The sequence below is a fragment of the Phoenix dactylifera genome, unplaced genomic scaffold (genome assembly GCF_009389715.1).
Source record: "Phoenix dactylifera cultivar Barhee BC4 unplaced genomic scaffold, palm_55x_up_171113_PBpolish2nd_filt_p 000840F, whole genome shotgun sequence".
NCBI classification, from domain to species: domain Eukaryota; kingdom Viridiplantae; phylum Streptophyta; class Magnoliopsida; order Arecales; family Arecaceae; genus Phoenix; species Phoenix dactylifera.
The window spans coordinates 145675-166829 of NW_024068205.1; the positions used below are offsets into that span (position 1 = coordinate 145675).

Here is a 21155-nt window from a genome sequence, read left to right on the forward strand (position 1 = left end):
TGGTATGGGATGATCGTTCTAGAATCAAGGATGATGTGGGTAAAGATGATGAGATCACCGTATTTGGTTGCACCACAGTGATCCTATGTAGCAGTAATCTTAAATCACCTCCACTCCTCAAATCACCCTCCAACTCGGTGATGGGATACCCGTTCTTAAGGTCAGAAATCCAAGATCATCCCAAAACAGTGATCCTGGGTTAAAAGTTGAAGACAAAAATACCCCTCAAGTTAGTAGAAAATTGATACATCAATATACCATCAATATATTATGCCTATGTTATATATATATATTATGTTGATATTATATATTATATTAATGATATATATTATATTATAATATATTACTAATTATATTATTAACTTATTATTATTGTAGAGTAATTTTAAATTCTAGTAGAAATATATTATTATATTTTATATTTATATAATGAAAATATTTAATATACTACTATATTCTCTTATTTACCTTATTTTTCTAATCAAAATATTTATTAGTATTAAAAAAATTTATTATAAGTATAAATAAAAATATTAATTCTATGATGACAAATAACATATTTTTATAAGATTAATAATTTATAGGAGTAATAAATATATTTTTATAGAATATATTAATAATTAATATATTGATAAATATATTAATATTTATTATAATATATTTTATATGATTAATAAATATATGATAAGGGATACTAAAAATAGAATATGTGACAAAATTATGGAGCTATTTTAGAAATTAGTATATTGACTTATATTTTTAATTCATGAGAATTAAAAATACATAAAAAATCCATCTAAGATATATCAAAGGTATTTATGGTATAATGTGGTTAGTGATCTTGGATTTCCATACCATACCAAACAAGTTATTTATGGATATCTGGAGGTTTTTAATTACTGGACCATGGTCTACCAAACACATTGATCTTAGATCACCGAGGATCAAATCACCCCGACATTCGGATCACCGGGAATATTAGATCACCATGGTGATCCTGTTGGGGTTACCAAACGCCCCCTATAGTCATTGAGAGCTTTCCGTATTTGTTTAAAAAAAAAACTTTTTCATAATTATTAGATGACTTCTAGATTCATCCTCTTCTAAAAATTACTGGTGAATGATATGAGCATTATTTTTTATTGAAATTTCATATACATGGAATAGGGCGCGTATTTAGATTATATTATAGGATTTTTTGGCAAATCTTCAAGTTTAATTATTAAAAATTTTATTTTCTAGTCCTTTGGATGTATAATTTAATTTTTTTGTTTAATATTCTTTATTGAAATTTTATATACATAGAATAGTGCAGTTGATCTGATGATATTTGGATTATTTTACAGGATTTTTTGGCAAATCTTCAAGTTCAATTACTAAAAATTTTATTTTCTGGTCGTTAGATGTATGATTTAATTTTTTTCGTTTAATATAAAAAAAAAACAGCCAATGATGCACACGTGCCACGTTCCTTCACAACTCTTCTCTATCTTTTTTTTTAAAATGTTTAAATCCCTCTCTCTCTCTCTCTCTTGCTCGAAAGTCGAGGAGATGGTAGTCCAGAAGTGGGGAAGTCTGGTCTGATAGACGCCGGGATGGATGTCTCACCGGTGTGGTTTTGGAGTGATACAAAAGAAAGCGGATGGAGACAGTAAAAAGAGAAAGAGGGATGGTACTGCTGCTTCTATCAGAGCTCAGAATCCTCTCACCCTCAGCTTTTCTTCAGAGAGGAGAAAAGAATTCTATTTTATACTATTCTTGTGACCCCATTGCTTCTTCTCCTCTGCCTGCAGAGCTTCTTTAGCGCATCCCTGTTTCCTTTTTTGGTGAAAATTTCAACTTCTTCTTGACACAGTCTCTGTATTGCTCCTCCTTTTACTTTTGCTTTTTTTTGTCCTCCTCTCCTCTCTCTTCTTGTTATTTGCTTGTTCCATGAGAATTCAGGCTAGGCGGTTTGGAGGAAAATGGCTGAAAATTTTGCAAGAAGGACCCCCTCAGACCGAGGAATCGAGCAGGTCTGGGCTTTGATACGAGCTTGTTATCAGTTCTAAATGATGCTCATTTTGTTTCCATCCGTTTTTCCTTTTTGGTTGCTCTCCTGCTTTCCTGTTCTTGCAATAATTTCCACTTTCGGTGAGAGTTTGTGATGTGGAATGCGTTAAATTTGGCAGATGTGCTTGCTATTTTTGGTAGGTGATTTTAAGTAACCAGGTTTTTATTTGATTGCGAGTTCCAAAAATTCGGGAACGGAGCAAGCTGGTTCTATATCCATGTGGAGAAGATCACTTCTTTATGTTCGTGGGTCGAGCTCTTCTTTTTTATGACTTAAATAATGAGGTTTTGTTGGTCTTTCAGTTCTATTTTATTATTGCACAGGCTAATGGTGGTGGGGACTACTCTTCCCTACTGCTAGTTTTGAGGTGCTCTGCAAATAGTATAGCATTTGATGTTATGATACTCTTTGGCTTGCAGTCTTCACTCCCTATTTTCTCTTCCACGAGTTAGTTGTATCTTTGCCATACATTGCAGATTGTTTGATGAACATATATCCAGAGTGAAATTTTGTTGGGTATCTATACTTTGCAGCTGATTTGCAGTCTTAATGAAACTTTTTGATCTTGCACATTTATTATTAAGTTTCTTTCCTGCACATATTCTTGATTGTTTTTGCTATTACATAATAATAAACTGAACTTTTCATATCTTGCAAAGGGCATCCTTGCTTTGAAGAAGGGTGCGCATCTTCTGAAGTGTGGAAGGAGAGGAAAGCCAAAATTCTGTCCTTTCAGGCTATCCACAGTAAGTGCTTCTGACACTGTATGCCATTATTTCCCAAAAGATTGATTTTCTTGCAGAGATGCATGTTCAAATTAAGCTTTGAGTTCTCTGAATTCCTTTTGGAGTGACTGCAAAAGATCGCGACATGACTAGTTTATTGTAGCCAGAAAGAATATGATAGCTTCATTGGTTTTCGGTTGGGCTACAGATTCTTGCCATTCTGTGCAGAACCTGAGCTTGATAGATCAATGAGCCAAGCTTTGGATCCGCATAGCCTGCTGATATTCGGCTCAATATGCTAAAAAAATGAATAAATGCATGAATGATATATGTTATTTTAGTAATTATTTATATTTATAAATATTTATATTTATTTTGTCGCGTCCCAACCCCACCATTTGAGCTGGAATATGACATAGCCATATCTTTGTTAAAGTATGATTGCAGGGAATATGCAAGGCCTATGGACTTGAATTAAATCTTACAATACCAGGATATGAAATGTGATCAACATTTCAAAACAAGATAAAATAATTCCACCATTAATAGATAATAAGAGTTAATCGGCTACAAATTTCAAACACTTAATTGGCATCTGAGACACTCTAACTATTCTACTCTCACTCAAACCTGAAACCATGGCCAAGTACTAAGTGTAGTGTGACTTTGAAAAGAAAGGTAACCAAATGGCATGAGCAAATAGCTCAATAAGAACGCCTTTACACAAATAAATATATTAACTAAATAAAAGTTAATAGCAATTTTTCCACAACAAATATAATAATAGAATGTTATTATTAAGATAGTTAATAATTTTTTTCGTATCCATTATTCAATAGGGCACAATGTATATCAATATGTCCTGCACAACCAAAATAAGAATTTTGTCCTTCAGTGGTTCAAAGCAATCAATTTGTTTTACATTTCATGACATTTTGACAGGGGACAGATTTGGCAAACATCCTGATTGTACATCATAAGTAATGTAAGTTATTTTTTGGCTCTAGTCTCGCCATGATCATGTTTCCCGCCTGTGATGGGCAACTGATAGTGTCACGCTCTAGCTTGTGTTGAGGTAATCCATAGTATCATATTCCTACCTGTGACAAGGCGAACCGTAGTATCACATCTCTGCCCATGACAAGATGGACCACAATGATGTTCCTGCCTGTGAAGAGGTGAACTTTATTAACATGGCTAACCCAGAGCCCACATCCATTCATTTGTTTCAAGAGTGCATACTAGATAGATTAAGTTATCTTCGACTTTGCACTAACTATTGTCACGTTTCTAGCCCGTAATAGTGCAGCAATAAACATGGCTAATTTGAATGCATCTTACTGAATCATCCAGTTATGCAAGCTTCATTAATTCATTTATTAATTAAAATCACCCATCATATTCACAATATTAAAGTGCAAAAATATTATCATATTACATGCACAATCAAGTACATCCGTACTATGATACGCATGCACATATCAGAAATTACGCTGTACAAGCAAGCATGGAAGGGGATACTTATCTCTACTGATAGCAAAACCCAAACAAGGTATGCCAATCAATTCAAAAATACACCTAACATGTTGAAATCATCACTTTTCCTAAAAGCTTAAGCTGATAGGATGAGGTAGATTTATTTATATATTTTATATTTTCTTACACTCCCTCTCACATGTGGGCCGGATTTTCCTTTAATGGGCGAGCCCAACATGTGAAATTTTTAATAATGGGGTTAAAGAGTGCGGAGACAGGGTTCGAACTCAGGACCTCTGCTCTGATACCAAGTTGAAATCACCACTTTTCCTAAAAATCCTTAAGCTTTTAGGAAAAGTGGTGATTTCAACATGGTATCAGAGCCAGCGACACGGGTTCGATTCCCAGGATAAGCGATTAAAAAAAAAAAAACTCCCTTGCTGGAGAGGGGCAATTGTTGGCGGAGGCCGGTGTGGGCCAAGTCAGCAGGGCTCGCTTGCGGGGGGATTGTTGGTGGAGGCCGGTGTGGGCCAAGTCAGCAAGGCTCGCTCGCGGCGGAGGCCGGTGTGGGCCAAGTCGCAATCGAACGCCGGAGGGGCGCTTGGGATGGTCGGGTTAAAGACCATGGTTAAGCCTTCACTATCACCTGCGGATTTTAGTGAGATGGCAGCGCCTACGGTCCTAACAGTGGTAAGCTTATAGGATGAGTGGTGATTTCAACATGGTATCAGAGCAGAGGTCCTGAGTTCGAACCCTGTCTCCACACTCTTTAACCCCATTATTAAAAATTTCACATGTTGGGCTCGCCCATTAAAGGAAAGTCCGGCCCACATGTGAGGAGGAGTGTAAGAAAATATAAAATATATAAATAAATCTACCTCATCCTATAAGCTTAAGCTTTTAGGATAAGTGGTGATTTCAACATAACATATCCAATTAAAATAATATTAATATTTAGTATAATTATAAAAACTAATTATCCTTGTAAAATCGGAGAACCAACTCGACTATGATTAACCACCCCACAAGCATAACTAAATTTAATTAATCATTTACAAATTTTTCCAAATTTCTAATCTCATTTTTTTTGGTTTTCGAAACTTATTCTAACCCTAGGTTTTCCCTAACCTAACCCTAATCCAGCTACATGTCCTACATTAAGGAGCATGAGGCTAGGGTTTTACCCCAATTAGGGGACTAAAGCATAGGACCCCATGCTAATCATCTTCTTATCTGGGTGGTCGTGCTCTTACACAAAATCAAACTTGCTAAATTAAAGGAGGAAATAGAGGAGATGGTAACAGAGGAGTGGAAATTTGCGATTTGGGGTGGAGATCTATCGTAAGATAAGGGATGAAAGAGTGCATGGAAGAGGGTAGTCTGTGATGGAACTGGAGGGTGGTCAGGGTGTTGGGGCATCACTGATTGGTGGCAAAATAGAGGGCCCTAGAAGTGCTCGGATAGAGGCAAGAAGGGTTTGTTGCATAGGGGGCAACCGTGGGGAAAACACGAGAGAGAGGAGGATGGATAAGGCTGGCTGGGTGGCAGTGCACGGTGGCGAAAACCAGCCAAATCCTAGTGGCAGTCGGTTGGATCTAGAGGAGAAGCCTGATCTAAGTATAGGCAGCACAGCAAGGGTTGCCAAAGGCAAGATCTAGCGAAGGGAGGGAGAGATTTGGTGGGGATTGGCCAGCAATAGGCAATGTATGGTGAAGTTGGAGGGGAAAAAGGAAGAAATAGAGGAGATGAAGGCTGGGGTTGTGAAATCGGGGAAGAAGAAGATGATGGGAAGGGTTTGGGGTTCAAGCATCTGATTAAATGGTGAAACTTGGGGAGATTCCGATGAGTACATAGGTGTGATGTTGAAAAGCAAGGAGACCTGGATAGCAGGGAGTCGAAGACGATGGAGCTAGTAAGATGAAGAGGGGGACGAGGAGGAGATTGGCAAGAAAGGAAGTGGCTCCAGGGTGTGTGAGAAGTTATCGAGGGCTTCAAGCATCGATTGATAGGGGAACTAGAGAAGAAGAGGTGTCAACCTAGTGGTAGCATGGTAGACCGTCGAGGACTTGGGAAAAAGAGAGATGAGATGTAGTGATGGTGAAACATGAGAGGGTAAGAAGAAGATAGTAGGCACAAAGGAGAGTGGGCATTTCTTCGATTGATAGGTGGATGCTGATGAGGACATCGGTAGGAAGGAGGGGATCGAGAGTTGGAGAGAGAGAGAAACAGCTGCATCGATTGCAAACTAGGGAAGGAAGGAGGGAAAATAAGAGAAACAGAGTAGAGGACATGCATGCCCTGCCCTCACTGGTGATCCAAGTGAGGGTTCTGGGCGGACTGTGCACACGTCCCTTATCTAGCAACGGTTCCACACCCTTCCCCATTTACAATGACAACTCCACAACAACCCCCTTTTTGGCTGCAAAATCATGCACGCCTCCTCTTTTCAGGCAGCATCTTCGGACCCGCCCAGCCGTTAAGGCTGGGTCGATTCAACTAGGCTAGTCCAATTGGACAAACCCTCACATCTCTCTTAAAAAAAAATTTAACTACAAAATTGTCATAACTGGGCCTTCAAAAAGCCGAGGATACTTAGCTCTCATCTCATCCTCAAGTTTCCAAGTAGCCATTCTCTCAGTGTGATTACTCCATTGCATCTATAAGGACTGGTGCAGCATCTCAAGACTTGCTCTTTTCTATCTATAATCCAAATCGGATACTTTTCGTTGGTCAGTTCCTCACGAAATTGTAATGGCTCAAACTCCACTACATGGCTAGGGTCTGGCACATACTTTATCAACATTGATACATGAAAAACATTGTGTAATTTAGAAAGGGCACGTGGTAATGCTAATTGGTATGCAATTTCTCCCGCTCTTTCTAGAATTTTGAATGGATCCACATATCTGGGATTTAGTTTGCCGCATATTGCAAACTTTGTCATGCCATTAGTAGGAGACACCTTCAAGAAAATATAATACCCTTCTTGGAATTATAGCGCGCTCCTTTTATTATCTATATAGCTTTTCTACTTGCTCTGTGCTCTATGAAGCTGCTCCCTGATTAGCTGAACCTTTTTTACATTTTGCTGCTTTGTTTTAGGGCCTAACAGTTTTCTCTTGCCAAAATCATCCTAACAAATGGGGGACCTACACTTTTGGCTATACAATATCTCAAAAAAGCCATTTAAATGCTCGCTTGGTAGCTATTAGTGTAGGCAAACTCGACTAGATTGTTTGATGCACCTCCCAAATCTAAGACAGAATTTGAATGGTCTCTTCAAACTATCCATCAATTTATGGGTGGAAAGCTGTGCTAAAATTTAATTTAGTTTCTATAAGTTTGTGTAGGCTCTTCTAGAACTGAGATACAAATCTTCCTATTCGATACAATAGTTACTGGGACTGCATGTAACCTCACAATCTACTTAATGTCCAAGTTTACCGGTCTTTATAGGGAAAGACTAAGTCTAGAAGGTAAAAATTATACCAATTTTGTCAGTTGATCAATAATCACCCAAACAACATCATTACGTGTAGGGATTTTGCATAGACTAGTCACAAATCTATGGTAATGTACTTCCATTTCTACTGATAGATGAGAAGAGACTGCAACAGCCTTGTAGGTCTTTGATGCTTGGCTTTCACCTGCTGTGCGACACACTGAGCTATCTCTCTCGTCATACTAGTTGATGCAGGCTGAAACATGCAAGTCTTGGCCAAACCAAAAGGATTCAACCAAGGGAAAGATAATCCTGGGATGTCACTCAACCGGGGGTAGCGGATGCCACTCGACACTACTAATCGCAGATGCCACTCGATGCGACCAAGCCACATGCTTGATTGGGAGGAGGATGCGACTCAACTCACAAAAGCAAGAAAGGCTTGCTGGAAAGAAATTCTGAAAATAACAACTCTTCTTCTCATTTCATTCATGTACCAGCTTTATATGCTATCTTGGAACATCCCTCCAAGCATAGGTAAGACAAAACAGTGCTAAAACACATTGATGAGAGTCTAGTTACAAGTTCCAATATTTAGAAATACCAAAAGACACTTGGGGAAATGAAACTATGTGTTGGAAAAAGACCAACTTAAATGCATTTCGCTGGAAGCTGCTAGTCCAGACGTGCAGTAATAAAAATGCCATAACTTTCTCTAGAGATCTTCAAATGGCATGAGATCAAGTGCGTTGGAAACTAGAGTAGAGCTTTCCAATGGTATATGGCATGCTACCTAATTAACCATATATTGTTTCCAGAATTAATTCAAAACTAACTCTGTCATGCTGCCAGGATCAAAAGATGACTCACTAAACACGAGCCGACTCTTGAAAGCAATGAGTCGACCCCCATTATACATGAGTCGACTCTTGAAAGTAAAGAGTCGACCCCTGCTACACATGAGTCGACTCTTGAAAGCAAAGAGTCGACTCCTGCTGCTCCTGCATCATTCTCCCCAGCTTGAAAAGAACTCGCCTTCGAGTTGGAATTCAAGTCTTCCCAAAGCAGATGATCTAGTTTCTTGAGCTCCTTACTTGAAATCCATGCATCCTCGGAATGTGGCTTTCCTTGCCAATGGACCAAGTATTGTGTATAAGTGCCATGCCGAGTCGTGATAGAACGTACATCCAGAACATCAACAGACTCACGCAGAGGATTAGAGAGGCGGGACTCGAAGTCTTTTGGTTGAAACACAATCTTCTCCTCATCTCCATAATAAGGATAAAGATCACATATATTGAAGGTAGGATTGATTGAAAATCCTTCAGGCATTTCAATTCGGTAGGCATTTGGACCCAACTTCTTTAGAATCCGACAAGGTCCAAACTTTCTCTGTTTCAACTTATTATAAGTACCTGTAAGAAATCTTTCCTTTCTCAAATATACCATGACCAAATCTCCTTCCTTGGACTCTAACTTCCTTCGTTGAACATCAGCTTGTGACTTGTACATTTGAGTAGAATGCTGCAGCTGATGTTGAACTTGTTTATGGACCTCCTTTATGTGATCAGCAAACTCTTCAGCTTCCATACTCACTCTTGTTTGATTTGGTAGTGGCAAGAGATCAAGAACATGACTTGGATTTCTGCCATAAACAACTTTGAATGGAGGCTTCTTCGTTGATCGACTGGCTGAACTATTATAAGCAAATTCAGCTTGAGGAATGACAAATTTCCACTTCTTTGGGTGCTCTCCCACTAAGCTTCTTTGTAAGTTCCCCAATGATCTATTTACTACTTTAGTTTGTCCGTCGGTCTGTGGATGGTAAGCACTGGAGAATTGCAATCAAGTTTTCAAAAGTTTCCACAGCATCCTCCAGAAGTGACCAACAAACTTTACATCACGATATAAAGTTATGGACTTTGAAACACCATGTAGATGAACAACTTCTCTGAAAAATAAAGTAGCTATGTGAAATGCATCAGTTGAGCTCTTACATGGTATAAAGTGAGACATCTTGGAGAATCGATCTACCACCACAAAAATGCAATCAAACCCATGCTGTGTTCTAGGCAAACCAAGAACAAAGTCTATTGATAAGTCTTCCCAGGGAGCATTAGGGATTGGTAAGGGCTGATAATAACCAGTATTCTGGACTTCCACTTTGGCCTTTTGACATACAAGACAATTTTGCACAAACCGAGAAATATCACACTTCAGGGTAGGCCAAAAGTATCACAGCTTCACAAGAGCTTCAGTCTTGTCCCTTCCAAAATGTCCACCAAGTCCGCCAGCATGTAATTCTGCAATAACAAATAATCTCCAAGATCCCTCTGGCAAACAAAGTTGATTGCCTTTGAATAAATAGCCATTGATCAGCAAATAGTCTTTACTCTTGTCATTATTCAAATTCTGCAACACCCTTTTAAAGAATGGATCTGCAACATAATAATCTGGTAAGAGATCAAAGCCAGTAATTTCATAAGAGAGTGTTGCCAACAAACTATGCCGTCGACTCAAAGCATCAGCAACTTTGTTTGATGAACCACCTTTATGGTGTACAAAAGAAAACTTCTCAAGGTATGATACCCAACCAGCATGGCGAGAATTCAGCTTTTTTTGGCCCTTCAAGAATCTCAAAGCTTCATGGTCGGAATAGAGCACAAATTCAACACCAATAAGATAATGTTCCCAATGCCGCAAAGCTTGAACAATTACATATAGCTCTTTATCATAGGTTGAATATTTCAGCTTTGCATTACTGAATTTTTCACTGAAATAAGCAACAGATCTTCCTCCTGGCAAGAGAACAGTTCTTATGCCAACTTTGGAAGCATCACACTCCACTTGAATGGCTTAGAGAAATCTGGTAGTGCTAGGACCAGTGCTTCAACAAGTTTGGACTTCAACTCTTGGAAACTTCTTTCAGCCTCATTGGTCCATTGAAATTCCTTCTTCTTTAGAACATCCATCATTGGGGCAGCAATGGTACTGAAGTACCGGATGAATCTCCTGTAGAATGATGCCAAACCATGAAAACTTCTCACGTCAGTGAGACTTCTAGGCGTAGGCTAATCAAGAATAGCCCTTACCTTCTCGTCATCCATCTTCATGCCATCAGCACTAACAACATAGCCTAGAAATACAACTTGATTAGTCATAAAAGAGCACTTCTTCATATTCACATACAACTGGTTTTCAAGGAGCACTTTGAAAACATTAGATAGGTGATTCACATGCTGTACACTGTCCTTGCTGTAAGCTATGATGTCATCAAAATACATCACAACATAATGAAGTTCTTCAAAACTTGGGTCATAAGCCTCATAAAAGTGCTGGAGGCATTTGATAATCCAAATGGCATAACCAGCCACTCATACAAACCATCTTTGGTTTTAAAGGTTGTTTTCCACTCATCACCTTTTTTAATTCAGATTTGGTGATAACCACTCCGTAAATCAATCTTAGAAAACACCTTTGCACCAGCCAACTCATCCAGCATATCAAGTCAAGGGATGAAAAATCTATACTTGATTGTAATCTTGTTTATAGCTCTACTATCAACACACATTCTCCATGTTTTATCTTTCTCAGGAGTTAAAAGGGCAGGGACAGCACAAGGACTAAGTGATTCTCTAATCAATCCCTTTTGCAATAAATCAATGATTTGCCTTTGTAATTCAGCATGCTCATTAGGAGACATTCTATAATGAGGCAGATTAGGAAGAATAGCACCTGGAATGAAATCAATTCGATGCTGAATATCTCGAAGTGGTAGTAAACCAGCGGGAAGGTTAGCAGGAGCTAAGCCTTTGAATCTATCTAATAAGTCTCGAACTTCGTCCGGAACTTCTGTTTCAAATTCTTCACTTTTTTCTGCAGCAACCAGAGCATAAACAATACCATCTTTTTTGTATGACTCTTCAAATTCCGTGTAAGATAATAAGCTGATTTGGTTCGAAGAATGCACACTATTTGGAATGTCTTTCATAGGGGTCAAAACGTACTTCACTTTGTTGTGGATAATAGTGTAAGTGTTCTTCCTCCCATCATGATAAGCATTCCTATCAAACTGCCATGGTCTGCCAAGAAGCAAATGACAGGCATCCATGGGCAACACATCCAAATAAATTTCATCTTCATACTTGTCAACAACAAATTAACTTTGCATCTCTGAGTCACCATGATTTCTCCACAGAAAATCTTGTAAGGCTTTGGATGGTGTTCACAAGAAAGCTTCAGCTTTTCTATCATTACTTTTAACACCATGTTCTCACAACTTTCTGAATCAATCATCAAGATGCACTTCTTTCCATAAGAAAGAAATAGGTTCGAAAAATATTATGCCTCAGCCATTTATCAGTCTCTTGAACATTCAGCACTTGCCGGATTACAAGACTTTCTGCATCACAATCACCTTCACAATATTCTTCATTAAGATTAGCCTCTGGTTCTTCATCATAAATTGGCTCTTCATCTTCTTCTTCCACAAGATGCAATTCAGCTTTCTTCTTTGGACATTCATAGGACCTATATCCAGATTTACCACACCGAAAACATTTGTTGGAAGATGAATGAAACTTCCCACTCTCCTTACTCCCTCCACCCTGATGTTGGGTTTGTTTTTCAGAGGTAGGAGCCAACTTCTTACCCTTCTCTTTCACCCCTTTTGAGCTTTCACCCTTTTGGTATGAACTCTATTTTATTTTCTCTTCTGCCTTCAATGCCTTTTGATATGCTTCCTTTAAAGAATGAAGCGAATGCATCATCAGCTCGCCTTTGAGATTATATTTCAGTCCACTCACATATCTGGCCACCAATTGATTATCAGATTCTTGTAAGTTCACACGACTCATAAGCTTGTAGAATTGCTATGTATAATCACCAACAGATTGCTCCACACGCTAATGCAACTAATGGAACTTTTGGTAGAGAGTTTGAGAATAATCCAAGGGAAAAAAATTCTCATCAAGCTTCAATTTCATCTCAGCCTAGGTATTAACTCTTGGGTTTCCTCTTCGATCTCTGCTACGCTGATATTGTTGCCACCAGATTAGAGCATGACCCTTCAGCTTCGTAGCCACAAACTGCACATTTCTCTCATCTGTAAGAAATTTCCAATCAAAGAAAGCTTCTAAAGATGCTATCCAGTCACAATAGCCATCAGCATCAAGTTTGCCATCAAAGTCTTGCACTTGAACTTGGATGCTTCGATCAGTATTCTCGAAAGCACGGGTCAAGCGTTCCATGGACCATTGATCAGCAACACCAGATTCTGGAACAAAATTGGAAGAAGATGAATGGTCATTTTGGCTGTGGTTGTTGAAGAAGATATTGTGTTCACTTTCTTGACTTTTATGGCTTCGAGTGGGTGAATCTTGCATCCGCTGATAGAGTTTATTTACCATGTCTGTCAGTGCTTGATTCGATTCTCGTAATGCAGCAAGTTCAGCTTGCACTTCATCACGCTCCGTATCCCTTGGACGTCGTGGAGGATTCCTTTGACGCCGTGGAGGCATTGTAGAAGACCTAAGGATACGAAGAAGATCAAATAATTTTGAAATAAAGGACACCACAATACGGAAATCTGTTCTGATACCAATTTGATGCAGGCTGAAACCTGCAAGTCTTGGCCAAACCAAAAGGATTCAACTAAGAAAAAGATAATCCTGGAATGCCACTCAACCAGGGGTAGCGGATGCCACTTAACGCTACTAATCGCAGATGCCACTCGATGCGACCAAGCCACACGCTTGATTGGGAGGAGGATGCCACTCAACTCACAAAAGCAAGAAAGGCTTGCTGGAAAGGAATTTTGAAAATAACAACTCTTCTTCTCATTTCATTCATGTACCAGCTTTATATGCTATCTTGGAACATTCCTCCAAGCATAGGTAAGACAAAAAACAGTGCTAAAACACATTGATGAGAGTCTAGTTACAAGTTCCAATATTTAGAAATACCAAAAGACACTTAGGAAAATGAAACTATGTGCTGGAAAAAGACCAACTTAAATGCACTTCGCTAGAAGCTGCTAGTCCAGACGTACAGTAGTAAAAATGCCATAACTTTCTCTAGGGATCTTCAAATGGCACGAGATCAAGTGCGTTGGAAACTAGAGTAGTAGAGCTTTCCAATGGTATATGGCATGCTAGCTGATTAACCATATATTGTTCCCAGAATTAATTCAAAACTAACTTTGTCATACTGCCAGGATCAAAGGATGACTCACTAAACACATGAGTCGACTCTTGAAAGCAATGAGTCGACCCTCGTTACACATGAGTCGACTCTTGAAAGTAAAGAGTCGACCCCTGCTACACATGAGTCGACTCTTGAAAGCAAAGAGTCGACCCCTGCTGCTCCTGCATCACTAGTCCACTAAAAATTATCTCTCAAATCTTTGTACTTCTTGGTGCCTCCTATGTATGGTGTAAGTAGAGTTGTGGGCCTCCTTTAGAATATTTTTCTTCAACTATGCAATTTTATGGACCCAAAATCTTTTACCAAACCTTAGGGAACCATCCTTATGTACTCCAAATTCTGATAGGGCATCGGATTTTATTCCTCTTATCTTCTGCAGTTTTGGATTTTCTCTTTGAGATGGCTTCATGCTCTCAATCAAAGTGAGCTGCACCTTATGAATAGTAAGCTGGGAATCAAGATTGTGCAATTATACCTAAATCCCAACCTCTCCAAATCTCCCTAAACATTCTTCTATGAAGTGATTAGATCTACCAAACTATACAAAGATTTTTTGCTCAAAGCATATGACGTAGCATTTGCCTTCCTCGGGTGATAATTGATAGTTCAGATCATAATCCATTAATAGCTCTACTCTGTCTTAGGTTTAGCTCCTTCCAAGTAAGATATGTTTCAACTCTTATAATTTGTGAAGATCTTATAGGGCTTCGCATACACATAGTGCCTCTATATTTTTAGAGCAAAAACCACAACTGCTAGTTCCAAGTCTTGAGTGGGGTAATTCTACTACCTTTCCATTCTCCATCAAAACACAACATAAATTTTTTTGAGATGTATAAAAATGGTGAAACATCCTGTCCTAGATGGTTTAGCTCCTTCCAAGTAACATATGTTTCAACTCTTATAATTTGTGAAGGTCTTATAGGGCTTCACATACGCATAGTGCCTCTATATTTTTAGAGCAAAAACCACAACTGCTAGTTCCAAGTCTTGAGTGGGGTAATTCTACTACCTTTCCATTCTCCATCAAAACACAACATAATTTTTTTGAGATGTATAAAATTGGTGAAACATCCTGTCCTAGATGGAATGATCAGAACCAGGGCTGTCACCAATCGCTTCTTCAACTTTTAAAAGATCTGCTTGCATTCTTCTATCCACTTGAACTTAATTCACTTCTAGGTTAGGCAGGACATGGACATCGCAATGTGAGAGAACCCCTCAAAAAAATCAAGTAAGATCCAGCCAACTTTAGAAGCTGCACACCTCAGACACATTAGTAGACCGACTTCACTTAGCCATTGCATTTACTTTCTTTGGGTCTATAGAGATGCCATTCTTAAGAGTCCAATGCCCAAGAAATGTAACACTTCAACTACAACTTGCATTTTTTTTCTAGCTTAGCATAGAGTATTCTCTGTAAGAGTTTGCAGCTTTATGCTTAAATGCTCTTTATGCTCTTTTGACCCTCAGGATACACCAATATGTCATCAGTGAACACTGCCATGAATTAATCCAAGAAAGGTTTGAACCAAGGTTCGCCGTCTCGGTACTGGACCTCGTATCGATACTATCTTATTAGTGTTGGTAGACTGTATGGTACGAAATGGTGAGGCGTACTGAGTGTCGGTATGGTACGAGGCTGTATATTAATTCGGTATTGATACAGTATGGTATGCCCAGTATGGTATGGTACTAACTGATGCGGTAAACCTTGTTTTGAACATCCTATTTATTAGATCCATGAAAGCTGCAGAAGCATTTGTCAACCTAAACGACATTACTAGGAATTCATAATGCCCGGACCTTGTTCTGAAGACTGTCTTGGGCACATCCTTAGCTTTAATTTTTAGCTGGTGGTAGTGAGAGCGAAGATCGATTGTTGAGAAGACTTGCGCTCCTTGTAACTGATCAAATAGTTCGCTAATGGTACTTGTTCTATATTGTTGCTTTGTTTAGCTCCTGATCAATACATAGTTGGAACCTCCCATCTTTCTTTTTCACAAATAATATGGGAGCACCCTAAGGAGAAACACTAGGTCCGATAAAGCCTTTAACAATCCTACAATTGCTCCTTCAGATCCTTCAACTCAATTGGAGCCAGTCTATATGGAGCCCTAGAAATGAGATTAGTGCTTTGAAGTTTGAACCAAGTTAATTGAGAACCCTAAACATATCTAACGATAGCTAATATGACTATATTATATATGGCAAGGTTATTCTTCAATATTCACATGCATGTCTGGTGTCGTTGGAGGTTCCAAGTAGGGAAGCTAAATTTGACCTAGTTAAAAATGGACATGGCTTTATAATGAGGAAATAAATCATAAAAATGCTTTTCAACAAAAGACATTCTGAGTTCCAATTTAGGGTTCACATCAGACTGTTGTCAGCTAATATATTTTGAAGACTGAATTGCATTTCAAAACCTCAGGCCAGGTATATGGTAAGATTAGACAAAAATGTCTGCAGCTGCAAAGTTTGATCCATAAAATATTTGTGAGATTGAAACCCTTGCCCTTCCATCCGCAAGCAGATCTCGCTGATATTATGCGTAGGTCTACATAGAGCTGTCTTCTGGAACATCAAGTTTCAGTCCATTCCGACAAATCTAGGCCCCATGAAGTTTCTTTTTTTTTTTGTTATTGTTGAAGAAACACATTTTTCGTCTCAGCAGAATTCTTAGCCGACTAGAAACTTTTTACAATGTTTATGTACCATGGGTTTTTCTTAAGGGTTTTATTAACAACTTAGCTGAATGTCTATGTGGTAAGATGGTTTCGTTGTCCTTTGACCTGAGGCAGAAGTTTTGGTATCATTTGGGGAGTCAGGAGTGAGTAACAGTAATGCTTCTAATGCAGTGAGTTATAGTGATAAGTAATAGAGGCTTGTTTTGGCCTATCATATTTGATGCTGAGGGAAGAAACTAAAGATATTGGTTAATAGGAAGGGATCATTGATGAAAGACACTGTTCTTGAAGAAATCTAATTATAAAACTAAAAAGTAATCAAATGGAGGTATCCTTTAGGACAGAGCAATGCCTGGAAGAGAACTGACTTTTTTGAAGAAGTATCATTTATGTTAGATCTAAATGCAATGCATTCCTGGAATCTGAGAAGGTGCTACTTTGAGTTGCATACTTCCATAACATGATGTGAACATGCATAAAAAGTTCTCCTTTTACGAAAGATAATTTATTGTTGCGTAGTACCATAAATATAACCATTTGAAGTACATGCCAGGAACATCATGAGCAACAAATGTTTCATAGATTTTAATTAATTTTCATGTCTTTGTTCAACAATACTTGTAGAAGAAAATTTGTTTTAGGTAATCTGTCTAAAACATTTTGTTAACAAAAAATATTGTCTTTTGACTTTCAGGATGAGAAAATTTTAATCTGGTACTCAGGAGAGAAGGAAAAACACTTGAAGTTAATTGCTGTGTCCAAGGTTGTTCTTGGACAGCAGACAGTATGTAATACTTTAAGTTGAAAAGCTTAATCAAAATCCTGGTGTTTATCTATTAATACTGAATTGCAATTTTACATTTACAAACTATATGATCCTGCAGGTAAATTTTCTGCGCCATTGTCAGCCAGAGAAAGAGTCTCGGTCATTTTCACTAATCTATCAAAATGGTGAACGCTCTCTTGACTTGGTACTGTCGCCCTGGAGTTCGTTATTGACTTTTGTCTGTTTAAGTGCTAATCTAATTGCATCCCATTTCTTAAATAAATTTTCTTTTCGTCCTTCAAATACTTATTATTTTTATTGTTTTCTGAACTTGCTTGTTTGCTTCGTCTTTTATCTTAGATTTGCAAAGACAAGGAGCAAGCTGAATCCTGGTTTCTTGGATTGAAGGCCTTGGTTTCGGCTTCTCATCATCCAAGAACTTTGGCTAACCTAAGAAATAGCAGAGGGGCATATAGCTGTGTCAATAGCCCCATTGGCCATGTCCGAACAAAACATAAACTAGGATTTTTACAGGACTCAGTGAAATTCTCAAAGGTTAGTAGTGCAGTACAGCTTTCTATTATACTGTTGAAGGTGCCTATGCTGTATTTGCAGTCTTTGAATACAGTATTTTTCCTTCACTCCATGAACTTCTTAATCTCATTTTGATAAATTTAAGCTGACAATATTCCATTGATTAATTTTCTTCTGAAGGTGCACAGTTTATATGGGAGCCCTTCTCAGTCACTACTAGAGAGGTATTTTTCCGATAGTGTGTTAAGTTCTTCAGATGTATTTTATTCTCCAAAGAAAAGAACCTTATCAGATGTGCAACCACATTGGGATAGAATGCTACCCCATATACCCTTTACTGTATCAGACAGTTTCAGAGATATTAGCAATTCTAACTTTGTTAAGGAACCAAGAGTGGTTTTGACTTCTAAAATCAGCTCATCTGACCATGTGTTTCCTATAGTAGATAAAACTGATTCCTTGAAGGATGTGTTCATGTGGGGAGAAGGTTTAGGAGGGATATTAGGCGGTAGTTTGGACACAGATCGTTCAAATGTTAATGCTTTACTTCCGAAGTTATTGGACTCCACCAGGATGCTTGATGTGCAAAATATTTCTTGTGGAGAAAGGCATGCTGCACTGGTTACTAAACAGGGCGAAGTTTTCTGTTGGGGTGAGGAAAATGGGGGGAGACTGGGTCACAAGGTCAATATGGATGCGAATTATCCCAAAGTTATTGAATCTCTCAGTAATGTGCATGTACAGACAGTTGCCTGTGGAGGACAACACACATATGCATTAACAAGGTCAGGTGAACTCTATGTGTGGGGTGATAACGATCATGGCTTTGGGCTTTCAGGTGACAGAAGTAGCAGAAGCCAGTGGTTTCCTCATAGAATAGCTGGTCCTTTAGATGGTATATGTATATCAAGGGTTGCTTGTGGTGAGTGGCACACAGCTATTGTATCCTCTTCTGGACAATTATTCACGTATGGGGAAGGAACCTTTGGAGTTCTTGGACATGGAAATCTTCAAAGTGTTTCTCAACCAAAGTCAGTCGAGTCTCTAAAAGGATTAAGAGTAAAGTCTGTTGCATGTGGACCATGGCATACAGCTGCAGTTGTGGAAATCATAATAGGTAACTACAAGAGCAATACTCCTGGTGGCAAACTTTTTACGTGGGGTGACAGTGACAAGGGGAGACTGGGTCATGCAGATAAGGAGAGGAAGCTTCTACCCACATGTGTTGCATCACTTGTGGATTGTGATTTTGTTCAAGTTTCTTGTGGAACAGCTCTAACTGTTGCACTCACAGTTACTGGCATAGTTTTTACCATGGGAAGTGCAGTAAATGGACAATTGGGAAATCCTCAGGCGGAGGATGTATCAATTGCAACTGTTGAAGGATTACTTAAAAGTGAGTTTGTTAAGGAGATCTCTTCAGGTTCTTTTCATGTGGCAGTGTTGACAACAAAAGGAAAAGTGTATACTTGGGGAAAGGGTGCAAGTGGACAACTTGGGTTAGGTGACACTAAAGACAGAAGCTCTCCAGCTCTTCTAGAGGCCCTGGAAAATAGAAATGTACAAAGTGTGGCCTGTGGATCAAATTTTACTGCAGCAATCTGTTTACATAAATCAATCTCAAGCAAGGACCAATCCATCTGCACTGGATGCAGAATGATTTTTGGATTTACAAGAAAGAAGCATAATTGCTATAATTGTGGCCTTGTATTCTGCCATTCCTGTAGCAGCAAGAAGGCTATAAATGCAGCTCTGGCACCAAATAAAAACAAGAAATGCCGTGTTTGTGATCCATGCTTTGCTCAGCTGAAAAAGCTTATAGATCCCGGATTAAGTAAGGGAGTTGCAAGTCCAAGACCACTACAGATGATGCATAAGCTATACTCAGACCAGAAAATAAGAACACAAGACAAATTCTTTCATGGAGTAAGCATGTTTTATCCTAAACCATCGGCACCCAAGGAAATTACACTAGCTGATGGAAAAATAGTACCTATGCAAGTGGGTGAGCAAAGTTATCAAGATTCATATCTACCATGCCAAGGCAAAACTGAGAGGTGGGGAATGGTTCCATGCCCGCTGCAGTTCAGTGAACAAGCTAGAGAAAAATCTTTAATGTCTTTCCCAATGTCCCAAGAACTTTCTGATGTTTCTGATGTTCGTGCACAATATCACTCATTTGCATCAAAATCTATAACTCACAATACTACCAACTTGAAGCAAGATATAAATAAAATAGAGAAGACACTAAAAGAAGAAGTGCAGCGACTTCAAACTGAGGTAAATTGCCAATCCTTTTTAAAAAAGTTACATTCCTACTCTTATAGTAAGGGACCATTGCTTTTGCTAATCCTTTTATAAAAAAGTTACAATCCTACTCTTATAGTAATGGACCATTGCTTATATTCATGATTTGTCGTGTTGTATGTAAATTTTAACACAAATTCTTGCAGTTCATATCCATCTTGTTATGAAGGGTGAGCAAAGTAAAGCATTTTTTGGGCTTGGAATTGCATTCTTTTCATGCGTCAGTGATCTGGAATTGTTATTAAAGTCTGACTTTGGTCCTTATCTCACATTTTTACATAGCTATACATCTTGCATCCAAACAAAAAAGGCATCAATGCACTAAACAAAAAAATATTGGCATAGGTGTTTGATTGGCTGGCCTCTTTAACTTATCTATATATACCTGTTATCATTTTTTTATTCCTCATCCCTTTTACTCTGCATGAATTATGTGCTATTCCTAAAGCTTGAATTGTGAAACTCTTGAAGTGACTAAATTTATCCGGTGATGAAAAATGTTGATTATTGGGATGGGAAGACAAATGAGTTTGTTACACATTTGTTTCAAGTAAATAGTAGTGCATATATAGAAAGATAAAAGTTGGACAAAGAATAGGATAGAAGTGCATCAAACTTGTAGAAATGGACTCAAGACGGAAGAAGGATATTGACATAGGGTGGATGTATAGTATTATGATTTTAAGCCAGGACCATTAGAGGTGCAAGTGATGCGGTGAGGAGTAGAGGGGGAGAGGTGATGATTAAGGTTCTCCATCTCAGTACTGGATCCCATGCCATCCTATTACTACGTCGGTACGCCGAACTGGTCTCTTGTATCGCATACAGGTTTGGTATTGGTCCGATACAGTGTAGCCGGTATGCATCAGTAACGGCCGGTACGACAAATATTGGTGACAATATTGAAGTAGCATTTGGTTGGTGGTTACACCGATGTAACTGCATGTAAAGAATGTCC

The 21155-nt window shown here is 38.5% G+C and overlaps 1 protein-coding gene across 2 annotated transcripts in view; it reads left to right on the forward strand.

The window, feature by feature from the left end:
- The first annotated feature begins 1473 nt into the window (after nucleotides 1–1473).
- LOC103710544 (PH, RCC1 and FYVE domains-containing protein 1) overlaps nucleotides 1474–21155 on the forward strand; it is a 32447-nt gene continuing 12765 nt past the window's right edge. The window contains exons 1-6 of one of the 2 annotated variants that reach the window (XM_039120608.1): nucleotides 1474–2015; nucleotides 2713–2799; nucleotides 17285–17353; nucleotides 17475–17561; nucleotides 17717–17911; nucleotides 18071–20170. In XM_039120608.1, the coding sequence (XP_038976536.1) occupies nucleotides 1965–2015; nucleotides 2713–2799; nucleotides 17285–17353; nucleotides 17475–17561; nucleotides 17717–17911; nucleotides 18071–20170 (2589 nt within the window). In that variant the 5' untranslated portion in view covers nucleotides 1474–1964. Of the gene's footprint in view, nucleotides 2016–2712; nucleotides 2800–17284; nucleotides 17375–17474; nucleotides 17562–17716; nucleotides 17912–18070; nucleotides 20171–21155 lie in introns of both variants that reach the window. The other variant, XM_008796310.4, reaches the window with a different exon arrangement.